The sequence below is a fragment of the Crinia signifera genome, chromosome 19 (assembly GCF_055691185.1).
Source record: "Crinia signifera chromosome 19, ASM5569118v1, whole genome shotgun sequence".
Classification (NCBI taxonomy): domain Eukaryota; kingdom Metazoa; phylum Chordata; class Amphibia; order Anura; family Myobatrachidae; genus Crinia; species Crinia signifera.
Genome location: NC_139226.1, coordinates 104,973,778 through 105,000,495, shown reverse-complemented (window position 1 = coordinate 105,000,495; position 26,718 = coordinate 104,973,778). Strand labels below are relative to the sequence as shown.

General features: G+C 47.1%; 1 protein-coding gene across 2 annotated transcripts in view; it reads right to left on the bottom strand.

Moving 5' to 3' along the window:
- The window catches only part of USP2 (ubiquitin specific peptidase 2), a 52,953-nt gene extending 32,477 nt beyond the window's left edge, over positions 1-20,476 (bottom strand). The window contains exons 1-2 of one of the 2 annotated variants that reach the window (XM_083163071.1): positions 19,907-20,476; positions 9,434-10,115 (exon numbers count right to left, since the gene is read on the bottom strand). In XM_083163071.1, the coding sequence (XP_083019197.1) occupies positions 9,434-10,084 (651 nt within the window). In that variant the 5' untranslated portion in view covers positions 10,085-10,115; positions 19,907-20,476. Of the gene's footprint in view, positions 1-371; positions 820-9,433; positions 10,116-19,906 lie in introns of those variants that run through there. The other variant, XM_083163072.1, reaches the window with a different exon arrangement.
- Between the last annotated feature and the right edge of the window lie 6,242 nt (positions 20,477-26,718).

Here is a 26,718-nt window from a genome sequence, read left to right as displayed (position 1 = left end):
TCATACCGTAACCACCTGACCTGATACTGCAGAATCCTGTGGGTCCAAGCCTCACACACACATGGCTACATTGCATTTGTCATTGCTACAATGATGATGAATTAAATAAACCTGGTAACTTGTAAATCTCCCTCTCCCGTGTCCCTGATTTAAATGTCCCTCTCCCGAGTCCCTGATTTAAATCTCCCTCTCCCGAGTCCATGATTTAAATATCCCTCTCCCGTGTCCCTGATTTAAATATCCCTCTCCCGTGTCCCTGATTTAAATCTCCCTCTCCCGTGTCCTTGCTCTAAATCTCCCTCTCCCGTGTCCTTGCTCTAAATCTCCCTCTCCCGTGTCCTTGCTCTAATCTCCCTCTCCCGTGTTCTCACCTTGGGTCTGTGGAGCATGAAGTCCAGCAGGTTGTATAGAACCACTGCTCCGGGCACCTGCAGCTCCCTGCGGGTGGCCCAGCCGGCCGTGGAGAAGGTGTAGGATGAGCGCATGGCAGCAGCTGGACAGAGGTGGCTGTGGTAGTCTGTGCGAGGACGGATAGGGGCTTCCTTGGTGCTGCGGGAGGATGTTTCTGCGGCTGCCTGCTATGGAGTCATATCACTGGCCCGGCGTACAGGTGTGAGAGAGGCAGAGCAGCGAGCCTGGAGTGTACAGCAGAGCCTTGTGTCCCTGTCTGCTCTGCAGATGCTGCCGGTGGTAGAGAGGCGCACACTCCCACACACACTACAACCCGCCGGACCAGTGACTGCAGCTGCTGGAAGGTGACAGCCCAGGACGTCAGAGAGGAATGGGGTGGGAGGGGTGAGAGCTCTGCATGCGCTGACTGTCATAGGCTCTGCATGCCCTGACTGATTATCATAGGCTCTCTCTGCATGCGCTGACTGTCATAGGCTCTGCAAGCAATGCTCTGCATGCACTGATTGTCATAGGCTCTGCATGCACTGATTGACATAGCATAGGCTCTGCATGCACTGACTGATTGTCAGAGGCGTAACTAGATATTCGTAGGCCCCGTAGCAAAAGTTTGTAAGGGCCCCCTATTTAGCAACTGATGGTGATAAATGTGTGTAAAACATATTACTTAGGCAGTAAAGATGGGCCCCCTTCAGCTCTGGGCCCCATAGCAGCCGCACCCCTTGCACCTATGGTAGTTACGCCCTTGCTGATTGTCATAGGCTCTCTCTGCATGCGCTGACTGTCATAGCCTCTGCAAGCAATGCTCTGTATGCACTGATTGTCATAGGCTCTGCATGCATTGATTGTAATAGCATAAGCTCTGCATGCACTGATTGTCATAGCATAGGCTGTGCATGCTCTGACTGTCATAGGCTCTGCATGCACTGATTGTCATAGCATAGGTTTTGCATGCACTGATTGTCATAGGCTCTGCATGTTCTGACTGTCCTAGGCTCTGCATGCACTCATTGTCATAGGCTCTGCATGCACTGACTGTCATAGGCTCTGCATTCGCTGACTGTCATAGGCTCTGCATGCGCTGACTGTCATAGGCTCTGCATTCGCTGACTGTCATAGGCTCTGCATGCTATGACTGCCATAGGCTCTGCATGCGCTGACTGCCATAGGCTCTGCATGCGCTGACTGCCATAGGCTCTGCATGCGCTGACTGCCATAGGCTCTGCATGCGCTGACTGTCATAGGCTCTGCATGCGCTGACTGCCATAGGCTCTGCATGCGCTGACTGCCATAGGCTCTGCATGCGCTGACTGCCATAGGCTCTGCATGCGCTGACTGCCATAGGCTCTGCATGCGCTGACTGCCATAGGCTCTGCATGCGCTGACTGTTATAGGCTCTGCATGCACTGACTGACATAGGCTCTGCATGCGCTGACTGCCAAAGGCTCTGCATGCGCTGACTGTCATAGGCTCTGCATGCGCTGACTGCCATAGGCTCTGCATGCGCTGACTGCCATAGGCTCTGCATGCGCTGACTGTCATAGGCTCTGCATGCGCTGACTGCCATATCGAATGTGTCTAGGTCAATAATCAATAGGTCGACATATTTTAAAGGTTGACATGCATTAGCTTGACATTAACTATAGGTCGACACAAGCAATAAGTCGACATGGCAATGGTTGGCATGAATTTTTCTAATTTATTTCCATCTATGACTTGTTCATACAATATGATCCATGTGGACTTCAGTTGGGCATCAGGGCCGAAGCACGGCGAGCAGGGCCGGAATATAATGGGGGCACAAGGGGTCAGTGCCCCTGGGCCCCCCTCTAGCTAGGGGCCCCCTGTGGTTGGCATGTATTTTTTTTTTAGCTAAAGGTTTTGTGCATGGGAGTGGGGTAGTGCTGCAGCCAGGGCCGGCTCTACCACTAGACAGATTTAGGCAGATTTAGGCAGCAGCCTAGGGGGCCGGGATCTAGGGGGGCGCCACCAAAGTCTGCCTATCAAAAAATCAAGGATGTCTGTGAGGATCCTTGTTGTACTTAATGCAGGTGGTTGCTGTGGAACCTCTATGACCTCACCTCCATACTTTCTCTTGAGGCATACTTCACTATTTTGCTGCCCTGTCTTCCTGTACTCTGTTGTGGGTGGCAAAGGGGAGGGTGCTGGGGGCCTCCAGAGAAAGCAGGTGTCTTGCCCACCTACCTGAGGGGCTGGGAGGATCACTCAATTTTGGGTGTCTCCCTGCCATTCCAGAATGTTAGGCAAGTATGCGTTAAGGCAGGGGTTCCCAATCTTTTTCTAATCACGGCACCCTAGAGTATCATAATTTTTCCACGGCGCCCCTAGGCCCCAAAAAATATATATCAAATTAAGTAGATTGTGTTTATATGTGCTTCTTAGGGTCAGTTATGTGGTACATGGCAGGATTTGCTTCTGATTGTACACATTTTATGATTGGCAGCCACCAGCACTGGTTTTGTCTAGAAATAATTTGTCATAAATATTTTGAATTGCTCCTGGATGACCAACCCGAGGCACCCCTGCATGTGTCCCGAGGCACCCCAGGGAGCCTAGGCGCACAGTTTGGGAACCACTGCGTTAAGGGATTGGAAAATGGTTATTGGTGGCAGTATGGGGGGGGGGGGGCGGCAGTAGGTTGAAGTTTTGCCTAGGGTGCTGAGAAGCCTTACACCGGCCATGGCTGCAGCTTCACCTATCTGTCAATGTGACAATGATTAATGGTGCTGAGCATTAGGAGCCAAGTGTGCAGTGAATTACTCGGAGTTGACTAAGTCCCATGACACTTTGCACCAGAGGGCAGAGGCTGAGACGTTTGTGCTGAGCTCTGATTGGTGGAGCTCATTACATGCTTCTCAGGCCCATGGAGGACAGCAGCAGCAGCCTAGTCATGGGAGGGTTTTTAATCAGAGGCAGCACTGGGACTGTGAGGTGCAGAGGGACTAACACAGGCTTTTCATGTGGTATGTATGTATGTATGTATGTATGTATGTGTGTGTGTGTGTGTGTGTGTGTGTGTGTACTGTATATATATATATATATATATATATATATATATATACTCTCCAAAAAGAATGAGTATATTGGCTGTACATATTGCCTGCAGGAAGGCACCGGAGCAAGATATCCCCATGGGGAGGGGGGGGGGGGTATCTAGATATCCCCTGAAGTTACCCATTGACCAAGTTTATACTACCTTTACTCTGTGTTTTGACAGTGTAATATTCCCCCATGCAGTTTGCGGCCAGTAATGACAAGTGCAAGGGGGCCCCCCTGTCTAAAGTGCCCCGGGCCTCCCAAAGGCTTAATCTGGCACTGACGGCGAGCAAAGGGTTACACTGATTTGCGGTCCATGTTGACAGATGTCGACATAGACACCTAAAAACCGTACAAAAACTCATGTCAACTTTTCCTGTGTCAATCATTTTCATGTCGATACATTGCATGTGTCAACCTTTTGTTCACATTGGCCTAGTGCATGTCGACCTTTTTCATGCATCGACCAATGGTGATTGTCCTAATGACTGTTGACCGAATAATGCCACTGATGCTGGCCATACACTGATGCTGGAGCGGCGATGCCACTGATGCTGGCCATACACTGATGCTGGAGCGACGATGCCACTGATGCTGGCCATACACTGATTCTGGAGAGGCGGTGTCACTGATGCTGGCCATACACTGGCCATACACTGATGCTGGAGAGGACCCCCTGCTGGAGAGGCGGTGTCACTGATGCTGGCCATACACTGATGCTGGAGCGGCGATGCCACTGATGCTGGCCATACACTGATGCTGGCCATACACTGGCCATACACTGATGCTGGAGAGGACCCCCTGCTGGAGAGGCGGTGTCACTGATGCTGGCCATACACTGATGCTGGAGAGGCGGTGTCACTGATACTGGCCATACACTGATGCTAGAGAGGTGGTGTCCCTGATGCTGGCCATACACTGATGCTGGCCATACAGTCACAGGATTTGGGCTGTTTTTACTAGATTCCAAGAAATCAGGGGGAAATGTTCCCAAATTTATGTGTGCCTAACCCTAACCGTCCCTGCTAGTGCGTAACTGTCACCTCCAGTGTCTAACCTCTGTGTGATTATGACACAGTGGGATTGTAGAATTTGCTGACACCAGCTTTAATAACCTAAAGCTGTACCTGGGCCCAGGGGAGAGATTCCCAGTTACATACATACTGTACATAGTAGGATTAGTGTGTGCTAGGCTGCTATAACCAGTTACAACTGACACATGTAGGATTTTACCACTGATGAAATGTCTGCTTCAGGCTAAATAACTTTCAATGCAGAAGTGCTCAGTTCACAGCCTAACCCTAACTGTCCCTGCTAGTGCCTAACCCTAACTGTCCCTGCTATCAGGGCCACCAATAGGGGGTTGCTGTGGGTACAGCTGTACCAGGCCCCGGCCTCTGGAAGGGATCGGGCAGCTCATTTTGCCCATCGCAAACCCCCCGCACACACACACTGCCTCCGCTGCACTGAGCTGCAGCCCGGAGGTCCTGGAGTGCAGGCTTATTCAACCAGGACGCCAGGTCGGCCAATTAAAATGCTGCACTGGCTTTTGAGCCAATCAGAGCATCTGCAGGTACGCGAGCTCTGATTGGCTCACCAGCTGGTGCTGCATTTTAATTGTCCGCCAGCTTCCTGAGTTGAAGCCTGCACTACGGGACCTCCGGGCTGCAGCTCAGGTAAATCAAGTGAGGAGGGGGGCCAGGACTGGAAATGAGTTCCGGGCCCCAAAATTCCTGATGTCAACCCTGCTCACTAGTGCCTAACCCTAACTGCCCCCCCCCCCCCCCTTTGGTGAGCCTATATTTACTGTAGTTTACTCAATAAAATCATGATATCATACCTCCCAACATTTATCTCGGGTGCCGGATGACTCGCCGACAGTCGGGATCCCGGCTATCACAGTGCCGCCTCTGTATTCCCGACTGTTTAACTGCCTGACAGTCAAGATATCTACCAACAGGGGCTGTTGTCCCTCAAGGGGGTCCACGACCCCCATAGAGGGAGAATAGAATCTGTGGCAAGCGAAGCGAGACACTGATTTTTTGCTCTCCCACCTTGTCGGCATACTGGCGACCGAGATTATGATGTCAGTATACTGACCATTCTGATCTAGACCATCAACGAGTCATAACGAACTCCATCTATCCATGCAACATCAGGACCAACTAGGCCCGACATCCTAAAATTTAGGAGCAAATGTGACTCAGCGTTGTATGTATAATTGGTAGGCACTGGTTTTCCCTATGGGTGGAAGTGGTTCACCATTATAAACCGTACACGTTTCTGGATACCACCACCATGAACAAACATTACATGAATAATATACGCTTAATAAAAATGTTAGTGGATTTCCTGCCCTTCCATAATTTGGGCGTAAACCTTCTAAAACCGTGTTCACACTGCCAGTGTGAACTACATGGCTCTTACCCGGTTTTTATATGCCGGGGACTTCAGCGCCGGACCCCCGTGCTAATTTCGGTACTGCTTTCCTAGCACGGCGCCCATCGCATTAATCGTGTTCATTTTTATATGGCATACAATCTGTGCGATACGTGCGATTTCGGTTTTTAAATTGCATGTATCGTATGAAAAACAGTAGTATAGTAAGCTACGATGCGATGACTGCGATGTATGCGTTTAAATCGCATGCATCGCACTCATCGTTTACTTTATTCATGAGCGATGTACGCGATGCGTGCGATGATTGTATGTCGAGTCAATTGTATGGATTGTATGTAGTTTTATATGTACAATAAATGCGATGGGATGCGATGCAAAATACTAAAGTGCATACGATTCAAAATTGTATAATCACCCTAAAGCAGTGGTTCCCAAACTGTGCGCCGTGGCTCCCTGGGGAGCCTCGGGACACATGCAGGGGTGCCCTGGGTTGGTAGTCCAGGACCAACTCAAATTATTAATGGTTAATTATTTATAAGCAAAACCAGTGCTGGTGGCTGCCAATCATAAAATGTGTACAAATAGAAGCATTTCCTGCCCTTTTCCACATAACTGACCCTAAGAATCGCATATAAATCCAATCTAATTAAAATAAATTTGGCCTAGGGGTGCCGCGAAAAAAAATTCTTATACTCTAGGGTGCCGTGATTAAAAAAAGATTGGGAACCCCTGCCCTAAAGGGTGCTTTTAAGCACCCACCCAAATGGGTGCTTACGATGTTAAATGCAGCCCCACGCCAACCCCCCCCACTATAAACGTGAACTCGAAGCGTGGCGAGCGCAGCGAGCCCGCGAGGGGCGGCAGTACGCGTCCTACGACCTTTTCATACCCCCACTATCCACGTCGGCGTGGAGATGAGAATAGAAAGTGTGGCGAGCGCAGCGAGCCACCGAGCCCGAAGCGTGGTGAGCGCAGTGAGCTCCGCTAGGGGACGCGGATACCTTCACAGGTATCTGCTTCCCCTCGCGGGCTTCACGGGTATCCGCGTCCCCTCACCACACTTCGGGCTCGGTGGCTCGCTGCGCTCGCCACACTTTCTATTCTCAACTCCACGCCGACGTGGATAGTGGGGGTATGAAAAGGTCGTAGGACGCGTACCGCCACCAATCGCGGACTCGCTTTGCTAGCCACGCTTCGGGTTCATGTTTATAGTGGGGGGTGGCGTGGGGGTGCATTTAACATTGTAAGCACGGCCCTGTGAGCGCCAAATGTATGAAATTGCGTAAATCGCGTCCATCGCATACATTGTATGTATGTTGAAGAGTATACAATGCATGCGATTTACAATGCCCAAGATAAAAAAATACTTTCATCGCATCAATCGCAAGCATCGCATGCATCTTATGACATTAAAACAGTACGACCGATGCGATGCATGTGATAAAAATGGATACGATGAAAAAATCACTGTAGTCGCATTAATCGCAAGCATCGCATGCATCTTATGGTGCAGAAACACATAAGTTGCATGCGATGCTTGCGATTAATGCGATGCTTATCGTGGGCGCCGTGCTAGGACAGCAGTACCCTAATTTCTAGGCAAATTACCGGGTGAAGCAGTTCTACCAGGTAATTTGCTTTTCAATACGGGTTGTTTTTTTTCAGGGTGAACCCGGGTTGTCATTCCCGTTTCTTCAACCCGTGTAAAAAGTAGGGTTGTAACCAGGGAATTTAGACCCGGGTTGACCCGTTCACACTGAAAAAAACTGTGTTGAAAGGCAAATTACCGACATGCATGAGAATGGGGTATAAGAATCGCATTTTGGCCAAAGTATTAACACATCGCAGGGAAAAGTAAGGAGTTTTTACTGCATTTTTGCTTTAGTGCATCCCGCCCATTGTCCTTTACAGGGGGACTACAGGTCCCAACAAGCCTCACCTGCATGCCAATACTTGGAGAACCAACAGTTTATAGCACACACTCACACACAGTGTGCATAATTACTTTGTCCCTTATCCAGTAGCACCCTGGGTGGCTATACACACAAAGATCTTCTCTAGCAAGTGACAGAACCCATATCTCTTCCTGAACTTTATGGCCACCAGCCAAGAGCCAGGCTGCTGATTGGCTAACATTGAGGCCACGTACATTCAGTTATTGGCCTGTTACCATGGTAGTGAGCACTGATTGGCTGGCAGCTATACACTTGCAGAGCACACATGGGTTCTTTCTGGAGAAGATCAATATGTGTATACACATGTAGGGCGGGATGTATTAATATACATCGCCGCCCTTCGCCGGCTGTCCGCCGCGATGCCAGCGCATATGTACTAACATATGCGGCTGGCATCGCGGTGCGGTAACGGAGACCCCCCGCGATACCTGTTCTGTGGTCTGCGGGGGGTCTCCGTCTCCTCCCTGCCTCCTCCTGATGCCTACATGCCGGGGACAGCTAAGCAGGCTGTTACGCCACTGTGTCCAAGCATTTTATATCCTATCAAAGAACATCAAAGGGACTTTGGTACTTTGGACAGGTCCATGTGATGTCATGACATCACGTGATAGTCGTTCAGTGCTCCTCTGGGAATGTTTTGGATGACAATGGTATCTTTTTGGGGCCACTTGGGACCTGCAGGACCCTAGGTAGCCTTGTAAAAAAACTACCTCTGAGGTCATGCCATGCTTACCTAGTCTCTCGGAAGTTGAGGAAACTCATGATATTTCGATTAGTCCCCTGCTTCCTGGGAAAATTTCCCAGATTCTTGCATCCCATCATTCCTTGCAGAAGATGGGCAGATAATACTAATAATTACAGCTCCGTGCAGAGGGGGCAGGGTTAAAATGATCTGAATTGTCATTGCAGCCCCGCCCCTTCTTTGCAAATCCACATATTGCAGAATTTTGCTGCAATGGTAAAATAGCTTTATGACATGAGAACAGGGATCCACCTTCCAAAGGTTTGGAGAGTGTCTATCGCCAACCGGTTTCCTCTGTGTGGGAAGGAGGTTTAGTAGGAAGACCATAACAAGGGTGGTGTGGAGCGTGCCACCACAAATAGCGCTGCAGGGTAGGGGGCACTGTTGACTGCATTTGTTAATTATTTGTTTTAATTACTTTCACTTTGAAGTCCTGAATACACTGTCTCCTTCCCCCACCCCTTCCATTGCTAATACCTATGCAACATTCATGAACTTAACTTGGGAACTCTCCATTATTCAGTCACTCTGTCCTTTATTACATTTCAAGATGCTGTCATACCCCAGATTCAAACGCACTGCCTGTGGCATTGCAGTCAATGAGCTATCTGCTCTTGCATAGAAAGCTAGAGAATTCAATCTATCTGTAGCTCACCTACAGTAGTACTTTGTGAAAAAAAAATTCATCATTGCAGCTGAGCAGATCTATGTAGTGCAAAGGATTGAAAGTGTGGCTGCACACTACATAGACCTCCTCAATAAAGAGTAGTGTTACTGAATAAGAGCTCTCAAGTTCAAAAGTATTATTTGTTACTTTATCTAGACCACAGATGTTCAGACCACATACTGTACAGTATATAATAACACTTACTGGTTCCTCTTTGACACTGGATCCCTCACTCTTCTCATAGGAGTATGGAAATCGTGATGTGGGCTTTGAAAGTGATGTGATAGGCTCTAGAGCAGGTATAGTATTTCCATAGCCAATAGAGGATCCTCTCTTCTTTCCATAGATATCACTGAACTCGCTGTAGTTGGAAGCTCGGGAAATCCGTGAGGTTGCATTGGTTTCCAGCCGCGACCGTGTCAATGCTGGGCTGTGAGGGTAGTAAGTGTCTGAGGTACGTAGTTCAGATAGTCCAAGGGACAGGTCTGTGTGGCTCGATGACTTCTTACGCGTCAAGGAAGTAACAGGGGTTGTGGAAAGGGTAGAGTAGGTTGAGTTGTGGCCATAGGAGTATATTGGGTTTGTTGTGCATTTTGTGGAAGAGCATGCTAAGATGTCACTTCTTTTGCTGGGAGGATCTAGACGGGGAATACTTCTGTCCAGATCCGGGTAGGAGCGCAGGTAAGAACTAGTGTAATATGAACTGCTCACATTGCTCTTGTAAGGCAGCTTATTGCGATCAGTATAGGAGGAACTAAGGTTGGAAGTATAGGAGCCGAGTCCACCATAACTCTTGGAGTAACCAGTGTCTGTATATCTCTTGAGAGTAGATGAAGAATGGGACATAATGGACATGAGCAGGTGGATGAGAAGACCCCAGTTTGACCTACGGGAACAGAAAAAAATGCATAAGAGGGATTGTTGCAAGTTAGAAGCAGACACACTGGATGGAAAATGAATGAGTCCATTCATTCACATCTCTATGCAGCATTTATGCAATTCATTCACATACTGTATGTATAAAACAATTGGCATACTAAGGGTATAAACAGAAAGTAATGCCAGTATAGAGATATTCATATGCAATGTCAAGAGAGCACCTAATATGGGCTGGTCCAACCCATTAGCCTGGCTGAGCAGCACAGTATACCAAGATGTGTACATATCACAGCATAACTATGACATATTGCTATAAGCGGGAGTAGGGAGGCCAATCCCCAGCCATTTTCTTCAATACTGGGATTAAGGATTGAAAAACTGTCAATCCCTGGATTCCGGGGAAACGGGATTGGCCTCCAGACTCCGCAAATTGCTTATGCTGGGTACACACCAGGACGGCAAGGGTCCGATCCCATCAATCTAGATCCAATGCCGACCGATTGGATGTAGATTGTGTGGTGATTGGGCCCTTTTCTGTCCTGGTGTGGACCGATACCAATCCGATGCGCGGTCCCGCGGGTCGATCGGTCGTTATTCAGATCCTATCTGCAGCAGGTAGGATCTGAATAATGACCATACTCCCGGGAGTGGGTCACCATCGGATCGGACCCGCTCACGGTACACATGGTGAGTGGGTCATGCCCCCTGCGTCATCGTGAGCGGGTCGGAAGAAACCTCGAAAATGCTAAAAGCAGGGATCGTATCGGTAGGCCACACCCCTTTACATGAGGCCACACCCACTCACCACTTAGCTCTGCTCCTTTTTGGACCGAACGCGCTTTCGGTGTAGCAGGTCTTGATTTGGGGATTAACAAAGTTCCGGGGTTTGCTAAACCCATTACAGATAACGCCACGTCATGGTCTGCTCAATGAACAGCCTTGTGTACTGGGCCTTTAGTTACCACTCTTTCAAACTACTTTACAAATCACTCCGAGACTTTCTCACGTGGCTGAAAGATCTAATGGCATTATATTATGGTGGGTGACCTGGCAGAACACTATGTTCCGACTAGCAATAGCTGTGAGACGCAGGTTGCCCAACAGATTTATGCAATGCTGCTTCACCAACATTTGACTATACAGTTCTTTGTACAAATGCCTGTGAGTGTGCCTACCATATATGGGCCCTTATTCTGATCTGTGCGGAAATTCCCGCATTCTTACGGAGCGGTCCGCACGCCACGGTGTTTTGCCGCATGCGGCCATCGTCCGTAGAAACGCCCACGTGTCCTCCGCATTCGGACGGACTCACTCTTTAAGAACAGGGCGTGTTTACGGACGACATACAAAGCATGCGTGTGCGGGAGAAACACTCCGATTCGGCACGGTATTACAGAGTATTACAGTGTATGCTCGGGAATACCGCATCCGAACGGGAGCCAAGCGGTGCTACCGCACGTAAGCGGAGTATTTACGCCAAACAACCCACTATGAAGTATCTTCTGCTATACATCACATGACCCACTTATTCAATTACCTATCCTCATAAAAAACAAATAAATTTTTTTACTTTACCCAAAAATGTGTGGTTTCATGAGTACATGTCGAATACACATGTGTATTGCTAGTATTAATATTCTGTCATGTCCATTGTTAGCAGTTTGAAAGTGTCTGACAAGTACAGCATATGTGGGTGTTTAGTACGGGTTCCTTGAAGCAGCAATGGTTTCAATTAAAGCACTGACAAGCGTCCTATTAGTGAGTAATGAGTAAAGGAGTAGATTCTATTGGGTTCAGGTGTTAATGGTTGTAGTCATTAGGCGTACGTTCGCCTACCGCATGAACGAGTGGTGTCCGCAAAGCAATAGTACACTTGTGGACACCGCACATTTCTGCCCTTTTTGATCGCGTGCATTCGGAGTGGTTTCCGAATGTACGCCCCCCAACATAAGTGTACTCCCCCGTGTCCGCCCATGTTTCCGCCCCGTTTTGCCCACTTTGAAACTACGCCCATGTGTCATTCCGCATGACGCCCATAATACGCCCCTATTTCCCGAATGATAGCGGTGATCAGTTCTGGACGGGATCTGGCCGAACTGGTACCGAGTCAAGGCGTGGCACATGCGCGGTGCGTTCGCCACGCATGCGCAGACGCCGTAAACACGCGATCCGAAAGTATGCGGTAAAGTCCGCGTCAATCAGAATAAGGGCCATGGTGCCAAGCCTATTGGGCAAAGTCATACGTATAGGATTCCAGTACGCAGAGCCATCCAGTGAATGTTACTTATCTGACATGGAACTGTAGAGGGCAATCTTTGTGTTATTAAATGGACTGATTAAGAGCCTAAGTCAGACTGGATCGCAGAGCACATTTAACCCTTTGAGTGTCAACGTTGCTATGAGAGAAGTGCAAAATATCCGCTAAAAATGCCAGGGCCTTTGTCGAGGAATATGGATCACTTTAGTTGTTGCCGGCAAATGATCTGAAGTCAACTAATTGAAGTTTAGTTAAATATTGGGCCCCCCCCCCCCAAAAAAACGGTCACTGCGGGCGAGGCTGGCGTTTTTAGTAGAGATGTACCGGCTCAGATTTCCCAGAACCGAGCCCGCAAGAAAGTTGGGTATCCAAGCCCGGTGCGGGCAAAACGTCATCGCCCGGCGTCGGATTCTCGCAAGATCTGGAATCCCTTAAATTAAACGCTGCTCCTATACTGGAGTGAAGATGGCAGCGTGGGAGGCATACTCCCACGCTGCCATCTTCACTCCAGTATAGGAGCAGCGTGGGAAAGGGTGTGCTGCTGCTGCTGTGTGCTGTCTCTCTGCTTGGGCCTCGTGTGCTCCTGTGTACTGTGTCTACTCTGCTCAGTGGGATCACCATTGCAAGGACGACTGTGTCCTTCTGCTGTGTACTGTCTCTGCTGGGGCCTGCCTCTGCTGTACAGTCCACTGGTGCTGCTAGTGCCTGCACTGCCTAGTGGCTGCCAGTAACTACCTACCTACAGTACTTCAGTATATAATTACAGTCTGCTGGTGTCCTGGCCACCAGTACCTATCGCAGTATATAATTCCAGTCTGCTGTTGCCACTGCCTACCGTTACCTATCGCAGTGTATAATTCCAATCTGCTGTTGCCACTGGCCACCAGTACCTATCGCAGTATATAATTCCAGTCTGCTGTTGCCACTGGCTACCAGTACCTTTCGCAGTATATAATTCCAGTCTGCTGTTGCCACTGGCTACCAGTACCTATAGCAGTATATAATTCCAGTCTGCTGTTGCCACTGCCGTGCCTACCAGTACTTATCGCAGTATATAATTCCAGTCTGCTGTTGCCCCTGGCTACCAGTACCTTTCGCAGTATATAATTCCAGTCTGCTGTTGCCACTGGCTACCAGTACCTTTCGCAGTATATAATTCCAGTCTGCTGTTGCCACTGCCTACCAGTACCTATCGCAGTATATAATTCCAGTCTGCTGTTGTCACTGCCTACCAGTACCTATCGCAGTATATAATTCCAGTCTGCTGTTGCCACTGCCGTGCCTACCAGTACTTATCGCAGTATATAATTCCAGTCTGCTGTTACCACTGCCTACCAGTACCTATCGCAGTATATAATTCCAGTCTGCTGTTGCCACTACCTACCTACTGCTGTATATAATTCCTGTCTGCTGGGGCCACCCTACTGATGTATATAATTGCACTCCACTGGCGCTGTTCTGTGGCATAACTCCACAAAAATAATTGAGATCCAAAATATGGAGGATAAAAAAATAGGGAAAGATGAAGAGCCACTTCCTTGTCGTTCTGAAGCTGCTGCCACTTGTCATGACATAGAAATGCCATCAACGTCATCTGCCGTCAAGGCCGATGCCCAGTGTCAAAGTAGAGGGCATGTAAAATCGAAGCCAAAGTTAGGTAAAAGGACTCTAAAAAATAAATGTAAATCGTTGGAGGAGAAATGTAAACTTGCCATTTATGACACAGAATGGCAAGGAACGGCTAAGGCCATGGCCTACGTGCATGACTAGTGGTTCAGCTTCACATGACGATCAAAGTCCTCCTCCTCTCCCCCCGCCCTCGACAAAAAGACAACAAACAACTCTGCCTTCTAAAGACATTTTATCACAAATCCCCAAGGAGAGGCCAAGGGTATTGGTGGTTGTGATGCCGAACCTTCCCATCACTGTACGGGAAGAGGTGGCTCCTTCCACCATTTGCAATATGCCCTCTGCATATGCTGGATGAATCACCCACAGTCTAGTTTCAGATTTTAATAATGAAGGTGTCAATGTTGTACACCAGGAGGAGGATATTGATGTAGCTGGTGCTGAGGAGGAAGTTGACAAGAAGGATGCTGACGTGGTTTGCTTAAATGAGGCACCAGGGGGGGGAACAGTTGTCCATGGGATGAAAAAGCCCATCGTCATGCCTGGGCAGAGGACCAATAAATCCACCTCTGGAATTTTTTTTATCCAAATCCGGACAACAAATGTATTGCCATGCGTAGCTTATGTAAAGCTCCAATAAGTAGGGGGTAAGGATCTTGCCCACCTAGGGACATCCTCCCTTATACGTCACCTGAAGACCCTTCATAAATCAGTGTTTAGTTCAGGAACTGTGGCTAGGACCATCAGCAGTCCAGGGACACCTAAATCCCTTGGTCTTCCTGTTGTATCCAAGCATCTGAAAAGCATAACAGCAACTCCCTTGTCAATTTCCTCCTCGATCCGGATCGGTGGGAGTCCAGCAGGCCATGTCACAGTCATGACTGACTCCTCTTCTATCCGGGATTCCTCAGGAGGATCCTGCAGCGATACGCCTACAACTGCCACTGCTGCTGGGAGTCTTTCATCATCCCAGGAGGGAAGTCATAATCGCAGGGGGGGGCTAGAATCATGTGAGGGGGGGTCGCGGGGGAAGGGGGCGCAAATCGCAGGAGGGGGGGTGCCGTGAATCGCGGGAGGGGACTGGGGTTCGCAAATCGCGGGAGGGGGGCACATCGAATCGTAGGAGGGGGCGTGGTGAATTGCGGGAGGGGGGGCGCGGGGGGCGCAAATCGCGGGAGGGGGTCCGTGGGGGGTACCGTGAATCGCGGTAAGGGGCTTTGGTCCACAAATCACGGGAGGGGGCGCGGGGGTGCCGTGAATCGCGGGAGGGGGGGTCGTGGGCGGTGCCACGAATCGCGGGAGGGGGGTCGCGGGGGCCCGCAAATCACGGGAGGGGGGTCGTGGGGGTTGCCGCCAATTGCGGGAGGGGGAGAGTTGCGGGGGGGGGGGCCCGTGAATCGTGGGAGGTCACAGGGGGCTCGCGAATCATGGGAGGGGGTTCGCGGGGGGTCCCACAAATCGTGAGGGGGGGCGCAAATCGCGGGAGGGGGGGTCACGGGTGTCTGGGGGGGTGCTGGCAGGGGGGGGGTGCGGGAGTAATGGTGGATGGTGGCTGTGGAGAAATGATGGATGGTGGGCGTGTACTGTAGCCCTGGCTGGGCGGGGGGAGGCGATGTCAAGGGGGTGGGGTGAGTAGAACACTGGTCTTTTCCTTAGGGTGGGCGGGTTTGTGAATAACGCAGTGCAGGAACGTTATACACATAGAACACTGGTCTTTTCCCTAGGGGGGCGGGTTTGTGTATCCCGCTGGGTGGGAACGTTATATACACAGGGGATGAGTGACAGATCTGGCTAAATGTATAAGATATATATATATATATATATATATATATATATATATAGATAGATAGAGAGAGAGAGAGAGAGAGAGAGAGAGAGCAGTCCCCTGTTTCGAGCCACAAACTTTAAAGGTACTGTGTCCGGGCTGCCTGCTTACAAGATCCCCTGTTGGATGGGGGAAGTAAAGGAAAGTATGGATAGCAATTGTAAGATGGCGCCCTTTTGTTGACTTTAGTAATTAGAACAACATAGCCTTGTAGAGAATTGTAAAACAAGCAAAATAAAGTCCAAAAATCATATACATTTATTATAAAAGTCTCTTATTCCACACGATACAGGTGGTTTATCCAGACTGTTAAAAGGTTCAATGGTGTGTTATTAATAGTTCAGAGTAGCAAACGAATGTTCCCAACGCGTTTCGTCCCTACATGGGACTTCATCAGGGGTTCGCCTTCTGGAGATCTGTCCTCTTTGAAAGACTCTGCAGGAGTGTCACAATTACTATGGCAACAAAATTGTGCCATCTTACAATTGCTATTCATATATATATATATATATATATATATATATATATATATCATTTTCTTATTGATACTGTAACAGTTAATTTCTGAAAGTCACATAGATTTTTACTGTAAAAAGGAGAATTCCTGCTCTTTTTCCCCCAGCCACCAGCACTAAGGTCATGGAGCTACTGTAACCTCTCCATCATCACCACACTAAACTGAATGTTAAGGCTAATCCTCCCAGCGTAAGCTTTCATATCACATGCAGTATGTTAGCAATGTTACAGCAGCAAATAGATCATTAACAACATTCTACTTTCCTTGGCTTTGTTAATGTGATTCTTCTCTGCAACATATCTATGTACAGCTGCCTGTATACAACTCATACATTTTATCATAGGGTGAGATTTAATCTTCAGTTTTTTTAAGCGGCAATCATTTACACTGCAAAACCAAACTGGTTTTGCAGTGTAAATGATTGCCGCTTTAAAAAAACTGGCAATCTCTCACCAAATCTCTGACTTTCTGATTCTCTCATCCTATTAAATTTCACCCATAGATGTTCAGTCTTTAGATATGTATTTAGTTATATGCTATGTACAGAATGTGCTTTGCCTGCATAAGTAAGCATAATATTTAAGCTATATATTTAGATGTATGCGCTGGGTTTGACTTTTTTAAATGTTACTTTTTTTTTTTTTTAACCAGTTGATCCAACAGGGTTTATTTACTAAGATGGGGGTTCTATTATACATGAGATGTTGCTATGGGCAACCAATCAAAATCTACTTTCCATTTATTTAGCACCTTCTAGATGACAATAGATGGTATCTGATAGAGATGTGCAGGTCCTGATTTATACTATGATTTCAAAGCAGGATCTTATTGGCTATCCCAAATCACATGACAGTTGTTGACAGTTGATAGCCAATAAGATCTTGCTTTGAAATCAGAGTAAATCAGAGTAAATCAGAACCTGCACATCTCTTGTATCTGATTGGTTGCCCATGGCAACATCATATGTGAAATAGAACTCTGATCTTAGTAAGTTTCCCCCATCTGGGTTTACTTACTAATGCTGCTTTCACATTGCCTAAACGTTTAAGACCTGACTATATGTAAAATGAGTTGGAGTCACATTGCAGGTCAAAACCATTTAAAATAACGGTACTTGTTTCCTAGCACGGCCACAATCTTATGGATCGTGTACCTTTAAGTTAAGGTACACGATCCACACGATGGACCCGATTTCCTTTGAAATCAGGTCCATTTTGCCGGCTAGGACACAATATCGGGGGCATCGCGTCAGTCGGGACCATTAACATTGGTCCCGACGCGATGCCCCCGATTTTTCCATAGGCTTCAATGTTAAAATATTTTTTAACATTGAAATCGTGAGAAAATGTGAAAAATGTGAAATGGGCCAATATGACCCATTTCACATTATAGATGTCCCCGTCGTCACCCCACGATAGACGCCAACCCGAAGCGTGGCGAGCGCAGCGAGCCCGCGAGGGTCGGCGGTGCACGTCCTCCGACCTTTTCATTCCCCTACTATCCACGTCGGCGTGGAGTTGAGAATAGAATAGTGTGGCGAGCCACCGAGCCCGAAGCGTGGCGAGCGCAGCGTGCCCCGCGAGGGGACGCGTATAACTTCTCAGGTATACGCGGCCCCTCGCGGGGCTCGCTGCGCTCGCCACGCTTCGGGCTCGGTGGCTCGCTGCGCTCGCCACACTATTCTATTCTCAACTCCACGCCGACGTGGATAGTAGGGGAATGAAAAGGTCGGAGGACGCGCACCGCCGCCCCTCGCGGGCTAGCTGCGCTCGCCACGCTTCGGGTTGGCGTCTATCGTGGGGTGGGGTTTACGCCATTAAATTTGGGCGGGTTTCATTCAATCAAAAAATCGGGTCGAAAATCGGTCGGTCGCGTCGATCGCATCGCATGCGACCAAATCACATGCGACCAAATCGCATGCGATGCGATCGACCCGATTTTTCCGACATGACCACCCCGATGTAAATCGGTGTGGCCGTGCTAGGAAACAAGTACCAAAATAACATTTAATACCATTCACACATTCAACCCGTTTAACCCCCAAGGAACACGTTTCAAGCAATAGAAATAGATCAATTTACACTGCCAAAAAAAAACGGCTCTGAAGCGGGTAGGACGCTGCTTTTTAACCGTATAACAAATACCGGTACTTGTTAAACGGTTAAAGCACCCTGGAGCTTTCACACTGCAGCTCTACCTGTTTTAAAAGGCTAAAAAAATGGCAATTTACCGTTTAAGAGCTGCAGTGTGAAAGGGGTATTAGATGGGAGTTCTGTTGAAGAGCGGATGTTGGTATGTCCAACCAATGAGCTTTTTTCTATTATCTTGTAAAAAGTTCTAATTAAATAAGAAGTGGATCCTGATTGGCTGCTATGGGCAACATCCCATATTCAATAGAACTTTCTGGCAAGCAGTTTTTGCCATCCTTAAATGTAAGGTTTTGCGCTTCGGCATTAAGTATGGCCATCGGTACAGTATTAAGGTTGCCATCGATGGTAATACTGCAACCAGTCATCAGTAGTAACAAACTATGTAATGGATGACTGTCATGATGAATTTCTATCAATCCATTTTCTTTGACTGACTGGCCTGTGGGCCATCAAAATTTATTTATTTTATTTATTAACAGTTTCTTATATAGCGCACACATATTCCGCAGCGCTTTACAGGCTAAAGTTGAACATTCACATCAGTCCCTGCCCCAGTGGAGCTTGCAATCTATATTCCCTACCACATATATACACATTCATTTTAGGGTTAATTTTGTTGGAAGTCAATACCAGTGACCTACCAGTGTATTTTTGGATTGTGGGAGGAAACCGGAGTACGCTGAGGAAACCCACGCAAGTACGGGGAGAATATACAAACTCCACACAGTTAGGGTCATGGTGGGAATCGAACCCATGACCTCAGCGCTGTGAGGCAGTAATGCCAACCATTACATCGTCCATGCTGCCCAGATCAGAATGTGGAGGCGGGGCCTCAGGGCTGTCAGGTGTGGAGCTATTCTCCTCGTCCCGGCACCTTCAAGAAAAAAATAAACATCGGTTCTGCTGTGCCATCGATGTAGGGAAACCATCTGGTTCTCACCCATCGGTAGCAAAAGTATTCAACATCGGCCATAAACCATCAATGATTTTGAATCACCAATGGTTGATGGCCATTCCTACTCCACATTCATAACAAACGCACCAAGCTGCAAACAGTATAAAAAAAAGTTCAGCTGATAAATGAAGACCTGATGCACTAATGATTCATTTATGAGCCTACTATTGTAAAGCGCATCGGAATCTGCTGCGCTATATAAGAAACTGTAAATAAATAAATGAGCCAAACAACAATAATAATGCTGAAAAGATGACACATGTTAGTAAATAACATCATGTCCTAGAAGCAGAATATTCTGAAAGGAGGGAGGAACGGGGGATTTGTGGTTCTTACGAAAGGGACAGTTTTAAGGTGCATTTGTTTCCGAAGTTAAACAACCTTAGCAGCGACGAGCTGTGCTGCCAGTGTGCGATGTATACAGCTAGAGAATAAATATTTCATCCACAGTACAAAGAAACTCACCGCCTCCCTTCACAGGATCCCGGGCCTCCTTTTCAGTGCCACAGTCACATTACTTTCCTGAAAATGGAAAATTCTCCGAGCCCTGTTTTTTCTTCCCGTTTTCCTGCCTATGTGGTTCCTTTATCACCTTTCTTCTTCTTCCGATTGTGGTCTTTTGTTAAGTCATTTCGTTTTTTGTTACTTTGCTCTTTAGAACTGCTTTTCTGTGTATTCTGTTTTCATCCCGTCAGTTCTGTTTAAGTTTTATCGAACCTCAATCCCGAGGTTTCTCCCTTTTTGTACTTACCTCAGTCTTGTGCTGTTTGGGATTTGTTTGCTGGCATTCACATACTGTAGTTTCTTATGGCTATTTTGTACCTCGGCTCGTTTACGTCTCTTCACTGCTGTGAAGAGTAGAATTCTTCTTTTAATCTTCAATATTGCAGTAGTCCCTTTTACTTGATGGTTTTGGTAGCTCTCTTATTGCCAGTCTTTTAGTCATCCACGGTTGTGTTCGTCTCTCGGTGTATGTCTCCTGTGTCTGTTTTCTCCCTCACTCCTGTAAGAGGAGCCGCTGTGTCTCACATGGCTGTTGAGTCCCTGTTACCTTGGGAATGACCCTGATTACAAACACTCTTCATGCTGCTCACTGAGAGAGCTGAAAGCACGCAGTGACTTACTAAATTCTACCTAGTGTTTACTGAATCAAACAAGTACAGGCCTGTCCTATGTACAAACAGGGGAAACGTAGAAAATGGCGGGAGGGGGAGATTGGGGAGCCGTGCAGAACACCTGTGCAGGTTAGCAGTTACGTATGTATATAAAGGCTGTGTATTCTACTGGAAATGTTGGGTATTTTGCTAGTGAAATGAAAAAAAAAAAAAAAACCCACACAAATAGCCTTAGCAGGCAATATTTCCTCTCAGGTTCTCATCACATGACATGGTAAATTTACTAAAGCATCTAAAAATGAAAAGAGGTGATGTTGCCAATAGCAACCAGTCAGATAGAGCTAAATGTATCAAGCTTCAAAAAGTGTTAAGATGAGAGTGATAAACAACCAGCCAATCACCTCCTATCTGTCATTTTTCAAACCCAGGGCCAGATTTTCTAAGCTTCAAAAGTGATAAAATAGAGAGTGATAAACAGCCAGCCAATTAGCTCCTGCCTGACATTTTTCAAACACAGTCTGTGACATGGCAGGTAGGAGCTGATTGGCTGGCTGTTTATCACTCTGGATTTTATCACTTTTGAAGCTTAGAGAATCTGGCCCCCAGTCTGCATACCCTCCAACATTTTTAGGGCAGAAATCGGTACACATACGGAAAGGGGACATGGCCATGATTAAAGGGGGCATGGTCACGCCCCCTTTCCGAATGTATACTGGGCATTTTTTCAGATATATGTATTTAAAATGCAGGAGAAGAGAGGGGGGGGGGGGGGGGGGAGCCAAGCCATGTTGGTAACTTATTTAATAAATAAGTATATTAAATATACTTTTTTTTATTTAATATGCCAGCAGCCCACCAAGCCACCATGTGACATGAGCTGCAGGCAGAGGTGCGTCACACGATTGCAGCCTGGCTGAGCCACCTACTTGCCACTGTACTGGAGTCCGATGTGCTGAACAACTTAGTGGCAGGCTCCGTCCAATGCCGAGATCCCCCGTCACGCGCGCCGGGGCTGGCCACCGCACCCCTCTCCCCCAGGCAGATTCGTGCCCTAAGTTTCTCAGTCTGCGCATGCACAGACAGTGAGGGCTGAGATGTCCTTTCCCCTGAGTGTGCAGGGTGCGCGGTACCGGCGCGTGACGTCGTCATGACGCACGGGACCAGTCCGCAATGCACTCTTGGGAACGGAGGGGGAGAGCCGGCGCACCCTTGCAGCACATGGAGCGGGGCCCGGCAGCCAGGAGGAATGATTTGCGGCGCACAGTGAGTGACTGAGGCGCAATGGGGAAAAAGCGGTACATTCGGTACAATCTATATTTGCTGGTACAGACTGTTAAAAAAAGCGGTACTGTACCGGCAAATTCAGTACAGATGGATGGTATGAGTCTGTGACATGACAGGTAGGAGCTGATTGGCTGGCTGTTTATCACTCTTAATTTTATCACTTTTTTAAGCTTGATACATTTGGCCCTCAGTCTGATGCATCCTAAGAAATTATAGCAATAATCCGATGACCTTTTAACCCTGTCGACCTTTCCTCATGTTGACATTTTGACCCTGTGGCCCTTTTGACTCTGTGGATCTATTGCATGTCGAGCTTTTGGTGTAAACCTATTGACTGTCCAGGTGGAGGGCGGGGGACCCTGCACTCCCCATAGCCACACCAGGGTTGCCTACCCTCCCAGAATGGGCGAAAGGCTCCTGAAAATTGGGTCCTCGTCCTGGCCCCCCGGAAAGGTGGGCAACCCACCTGGATACCAGCGCCCCCCCCCCCCCCCCAACTGCATCTCCCCCGCGGTAGTGTTAATTTCCTGTGATTCAAGGCTTTTCAGGGGGAGGGGCTAAAGACGCAAATTGCATCATTTAGCCCCGTCCCCTCCTCGAAGACCCGCAAATTGCGGTATTTACAGTACTTGGGCGTGAGGCTTGATCACATCTACATAAGGCCCCGCCCCCCGAAGTGCTGCTGATAGTCTCCTCTCCGGGCTTCTCCCCTGAGCCACACCCTGTTTTCGATGGTTTGAGGTGCTAGTGCAGAGTGTGCACCGGGTGTTACGCCACCCGGTGATGCTTCTGAGAGAAAGCATGGTATTTTTTTTTAAATGTGCAGATATAGGGCCAGATGCACTGAGCTTCAAAAACAGACAAAGTGGAGAGTGATAAACCAACCTACCAGCTGCTAACTGCCATGTTACAGGCTGGGTTTGAAAAATGATAGGATCTGATTAGCTGGTTGTTTATCACTCTCCACTTTATCATATCACTGTTTGAAGCTTAATGCATCAGGCCCGTAGTATGTTTATAAAAATACATGTGTTATGTTTTGAAATTGTTCCCCCCATTCTGATTGTGAAAGGTCTACTCAGTTTTTCTACATGCTGTTTTTTACATTTACACTGAAGAAAACAGAATATTTTAGCGGATACAGGTTAAAAAAGGTCTATATTATTCTCATTTTGTAGTTTCTGAAGTGAATATTTGATTTTTTGCCCCTCTTTACAATTACTACAAGTGATATGCAAACTGCACCTACAGTATAAAATCATTTCCATTTTATGCAGTTGAAATTCATGGCTGGGAGTATAATGTTCCTCACCAAACTATTAATTCAATTTAGAGCAATCCTATAAATTACTGAAGGTTTCTCTGGTAATATATTTTTCAATAACTGAGCCTGAATAAGAATTCTTCAATTCTTCTAAAAAATATTTTTCCGTAATATCTATTAAAACCCAGTAATAAAAGACAAACACAATTATTCCTATTGTCCACAGTGAAATTTTGACTATACAATGGCCCTTATTCTGGTTCACTCGCAATTCCTTCTCAAATGGACAAAACCATGTGTACTGCAGGTGGGGCAGATGTAACTTGTGTAGAGAGAGTTAGATTTGGACGGGGTTTTACTTCAAATTGAGATCTATACTGCAGTGTAAAAATAAAGCAGTCAGTATTTCCCCTGCACAGAAACAAAATAACTCACCGAAATCTAAATCTCTCTGCACATGTTACATCTGCCCCCCTTCAGTGCACATGTTTTTTTTCTATTTGAGAAGGAATTTGCATTTGCGATTGAACCAGAATAAGGGCCAATATTCCTTGAATTCCCCGGAGCCCAGAACCCTACAATATTGACTATATTTGCGTGAGATTTTGACAATGGCTGATTTTTACTATACTAGAACAATACACTGTATACATTATAGTCAAAATTGTCTTGCCTGCACAGTATATTTTGTCTTGCAATGCAGATCCCACTGGGGATCGACATTGCGAGATACAAACTGTGCGATTTGTGGTAACTTTTCCTCTAATTTTGACTATAGTAAAGTAATGTGACTGTGGGACTGGGGGCAAATCTTGTGCCCATTGCTGTACTGGAACATTACAGGTAGAAAAGGAAAAGTAGTATTTTTTTTAATATAAAATGTATACCTTCCGTATACCAGTATACCAGATACATATGGATGGCCAGTGGTCAGAATAACAGCGCCGGCATCCTGATAGAGGGAATCTTAACAAGGGTCTGGTAAGTATACTTGCCTTGGCCCCCACTCTCCTTTCTAAAAGCCTAACCTTACCCCCCACCCTGCAGCCTGATGTAACCCTCCCCACTAGTACCTAACCCCTGCACCTTGATGCCGTAAACCTAATCCTCCACCCCATAGCCTTACCCTAACCCCCCTTTCAAGTGCCTAATCCTACCCGCCCACAGCCTAACCCTAACTTTCCACTAACTGAAGCCTAAACCTAATTTCCCCACCCTTGCCTCGCCTGATCCAAACCCATGCCACATGCTCACCAGTTGAGATGCAGTATTATGGTGTTCGAAGGTCCGGTGCTGGTCTTCTGAAGGCGGGATGCCGTCGTCAGTATACTCAATGCTGGCATTCTGACCCCCAGGATGCTGACTGCATCCTGTTAAGCCTCGTACGCACGATTCGATTTGCACTATTTTTCGAGTTCAAATTGAATCGAAATTGAACGTTTTTCTTTCCCGGTTTCATCCCAATGCGCTGCATTGAAATTAAATAGAAAAATAAACTGTGCAGGCAAGACTATATATTGTAATACAGATCTGTAATATATAGCCTAAATCAAATGTGCACATGGCACCGTACGATTCGATCCCAGGAGAATCAGGATTGAATAGAAAATGATCACAGAGTGTGTACAGGGCTTAGCTATCTTCTACATTCAGTGTAAATGTAATTTTCTTAAACAAGCTAATGTTTGAAGATTATTCTCTATAGATTCCAATAGATAATATGTAATAGAACAATTATGTCTGTTATTATTTATGAATAAAAGTTTGGAATTTTCTGGAGTGTTGAATGAGCCTTATTTTATTGAATACATTTGAAACAATGTATATTCTTCTTGCCATTCCATGCTTAAATTAAAATATTGTTTCATTTATAATGTTTGAAAGTACTTGGACTTTTCTAAAGGCCCATACACACGGGCAACTTTGAGCTGAAAGCTCAGTTTTCTCATTTAAGCTGCTTTCAGCTCAAAAGCCACCTAGTATGTACCACTGTCAGGCATCGATGAGTGGTGAGCACTGATGTGTGCCCCCTGCATCATCGCCAGCCGCCAGGGCTCATCTGTTGGTGTTACTAACAGATGAGCGACGGGTTGGATGGTTTTTCATAGCGCCCTGCTATGGAAAGTTGTCCACCCAGGAAAAATCGTTAAATGGTCCCTGAGACCATTAGGGTCAATGTGAAATGCCCCCCAGGGCCCCCTCATTGTTAACGCCATCCCACCATCAACGCCAACCCGAAGCGTGGCGAGTGCTCAGAACTTTTCATACCCCCACTATCCACGTCAGCGTGGAGTTGATGTTACATAGTGTGGCGAGCACAGCGAGCCACTGACCCCGAAGCATGGCGAGTGTAGCGAGCCCTGCGAGGGGACCTGTAATACCAGTGAAGTACACACTCGCCACGCTTCGGGCTCGGTGGCTCGCTGCGCTCGCCACACTATATTAATTGAACTCCACGCCAACGTGGATAGTGGGGGTATGAAAAGGTCGGAGGACGCGTACCGCCGCCCCTCGCGGGCTCGCTGCGCTCGCCACGCTTCGGGTTGGCGTTGATTGTGGGGTGGCGTTAACAATGAGGGGGCATACAAACAATGGGGGGGCCTGGGGGGCATTTCACATTTACCCTAATGGTCTCAGGGACCATTTGGGACCATTTAACATTGATTCCTATGGAAAAATCGCGTCAATCGCATCGCATGCGATTTGGTTGCATGCAATGCGATTGACGCGATTTTATCGGCCCGATGAAAAAATCGGGCACCCAGATAGTACACAAGTACCAAGTCGCTCAGTGTGTATGTGCCTAAGTGATTCTACACACTTTTCATTGTTCATCCTATTTGAAATACAGTACATTGCCATTTACTTGTTACATTCAGACTGCATTTTATTCCACTTTGTTCCTAAATGTTAATTAACACACTAAGGGCCTTATTCTAATCCACTCTTTCTGACAAAATCCTTCTTAGATGGGCAAAACCATGTGCACTGCAGGTGAGGCAGATGTAACTTGTGCAGAGAGAATTAGATCTGGGTGGGGTTTTACTTCAAAGTGAGAACTATTTTGCAGTGTAAAAATAAAGCAGCCAGTATTTACCCTGCACAGAAACAAAATAACTCACCCAAATCTAATTCTCTCTGCACATGTTACATCTGCCCCCCCTGCAGTGCACATGGTTTTGTCCGTCTAAGAAGGATTTTGTCAGAAAGAGTGGATTAGAATAACCCCCTAAGTGCTTTTCAATTGCAAGTACTGTATTTTTCTAGAGACTGTGAAGGTGGAAAGACTGGTTACTTTCTTAAACCTGCTAATTGTAGCTGTAAAGGGCTTTAAAGCGCCACTGTGGGTAGAATTTGCTCTTCATGGAATGTCCTTCATTAAACTTTGAACTCTGTTTAACCCTCACTGCAAACAGGGGTCATTCAACTCTAGGATGAAAGTCCTGGCAATGTGCACAAGGCATCACTATGTACTGTTGGCAATAGCTGATAATGGCTATTACTGCCTCACAGCACTGAGGTCATAGGTTCAATTCCCACCATGGCCCTAAAGGTGCCCACACACTAGAACGATTGTTTTTGATCGTTTGGACGATTAATCGTTCGATTTTTGT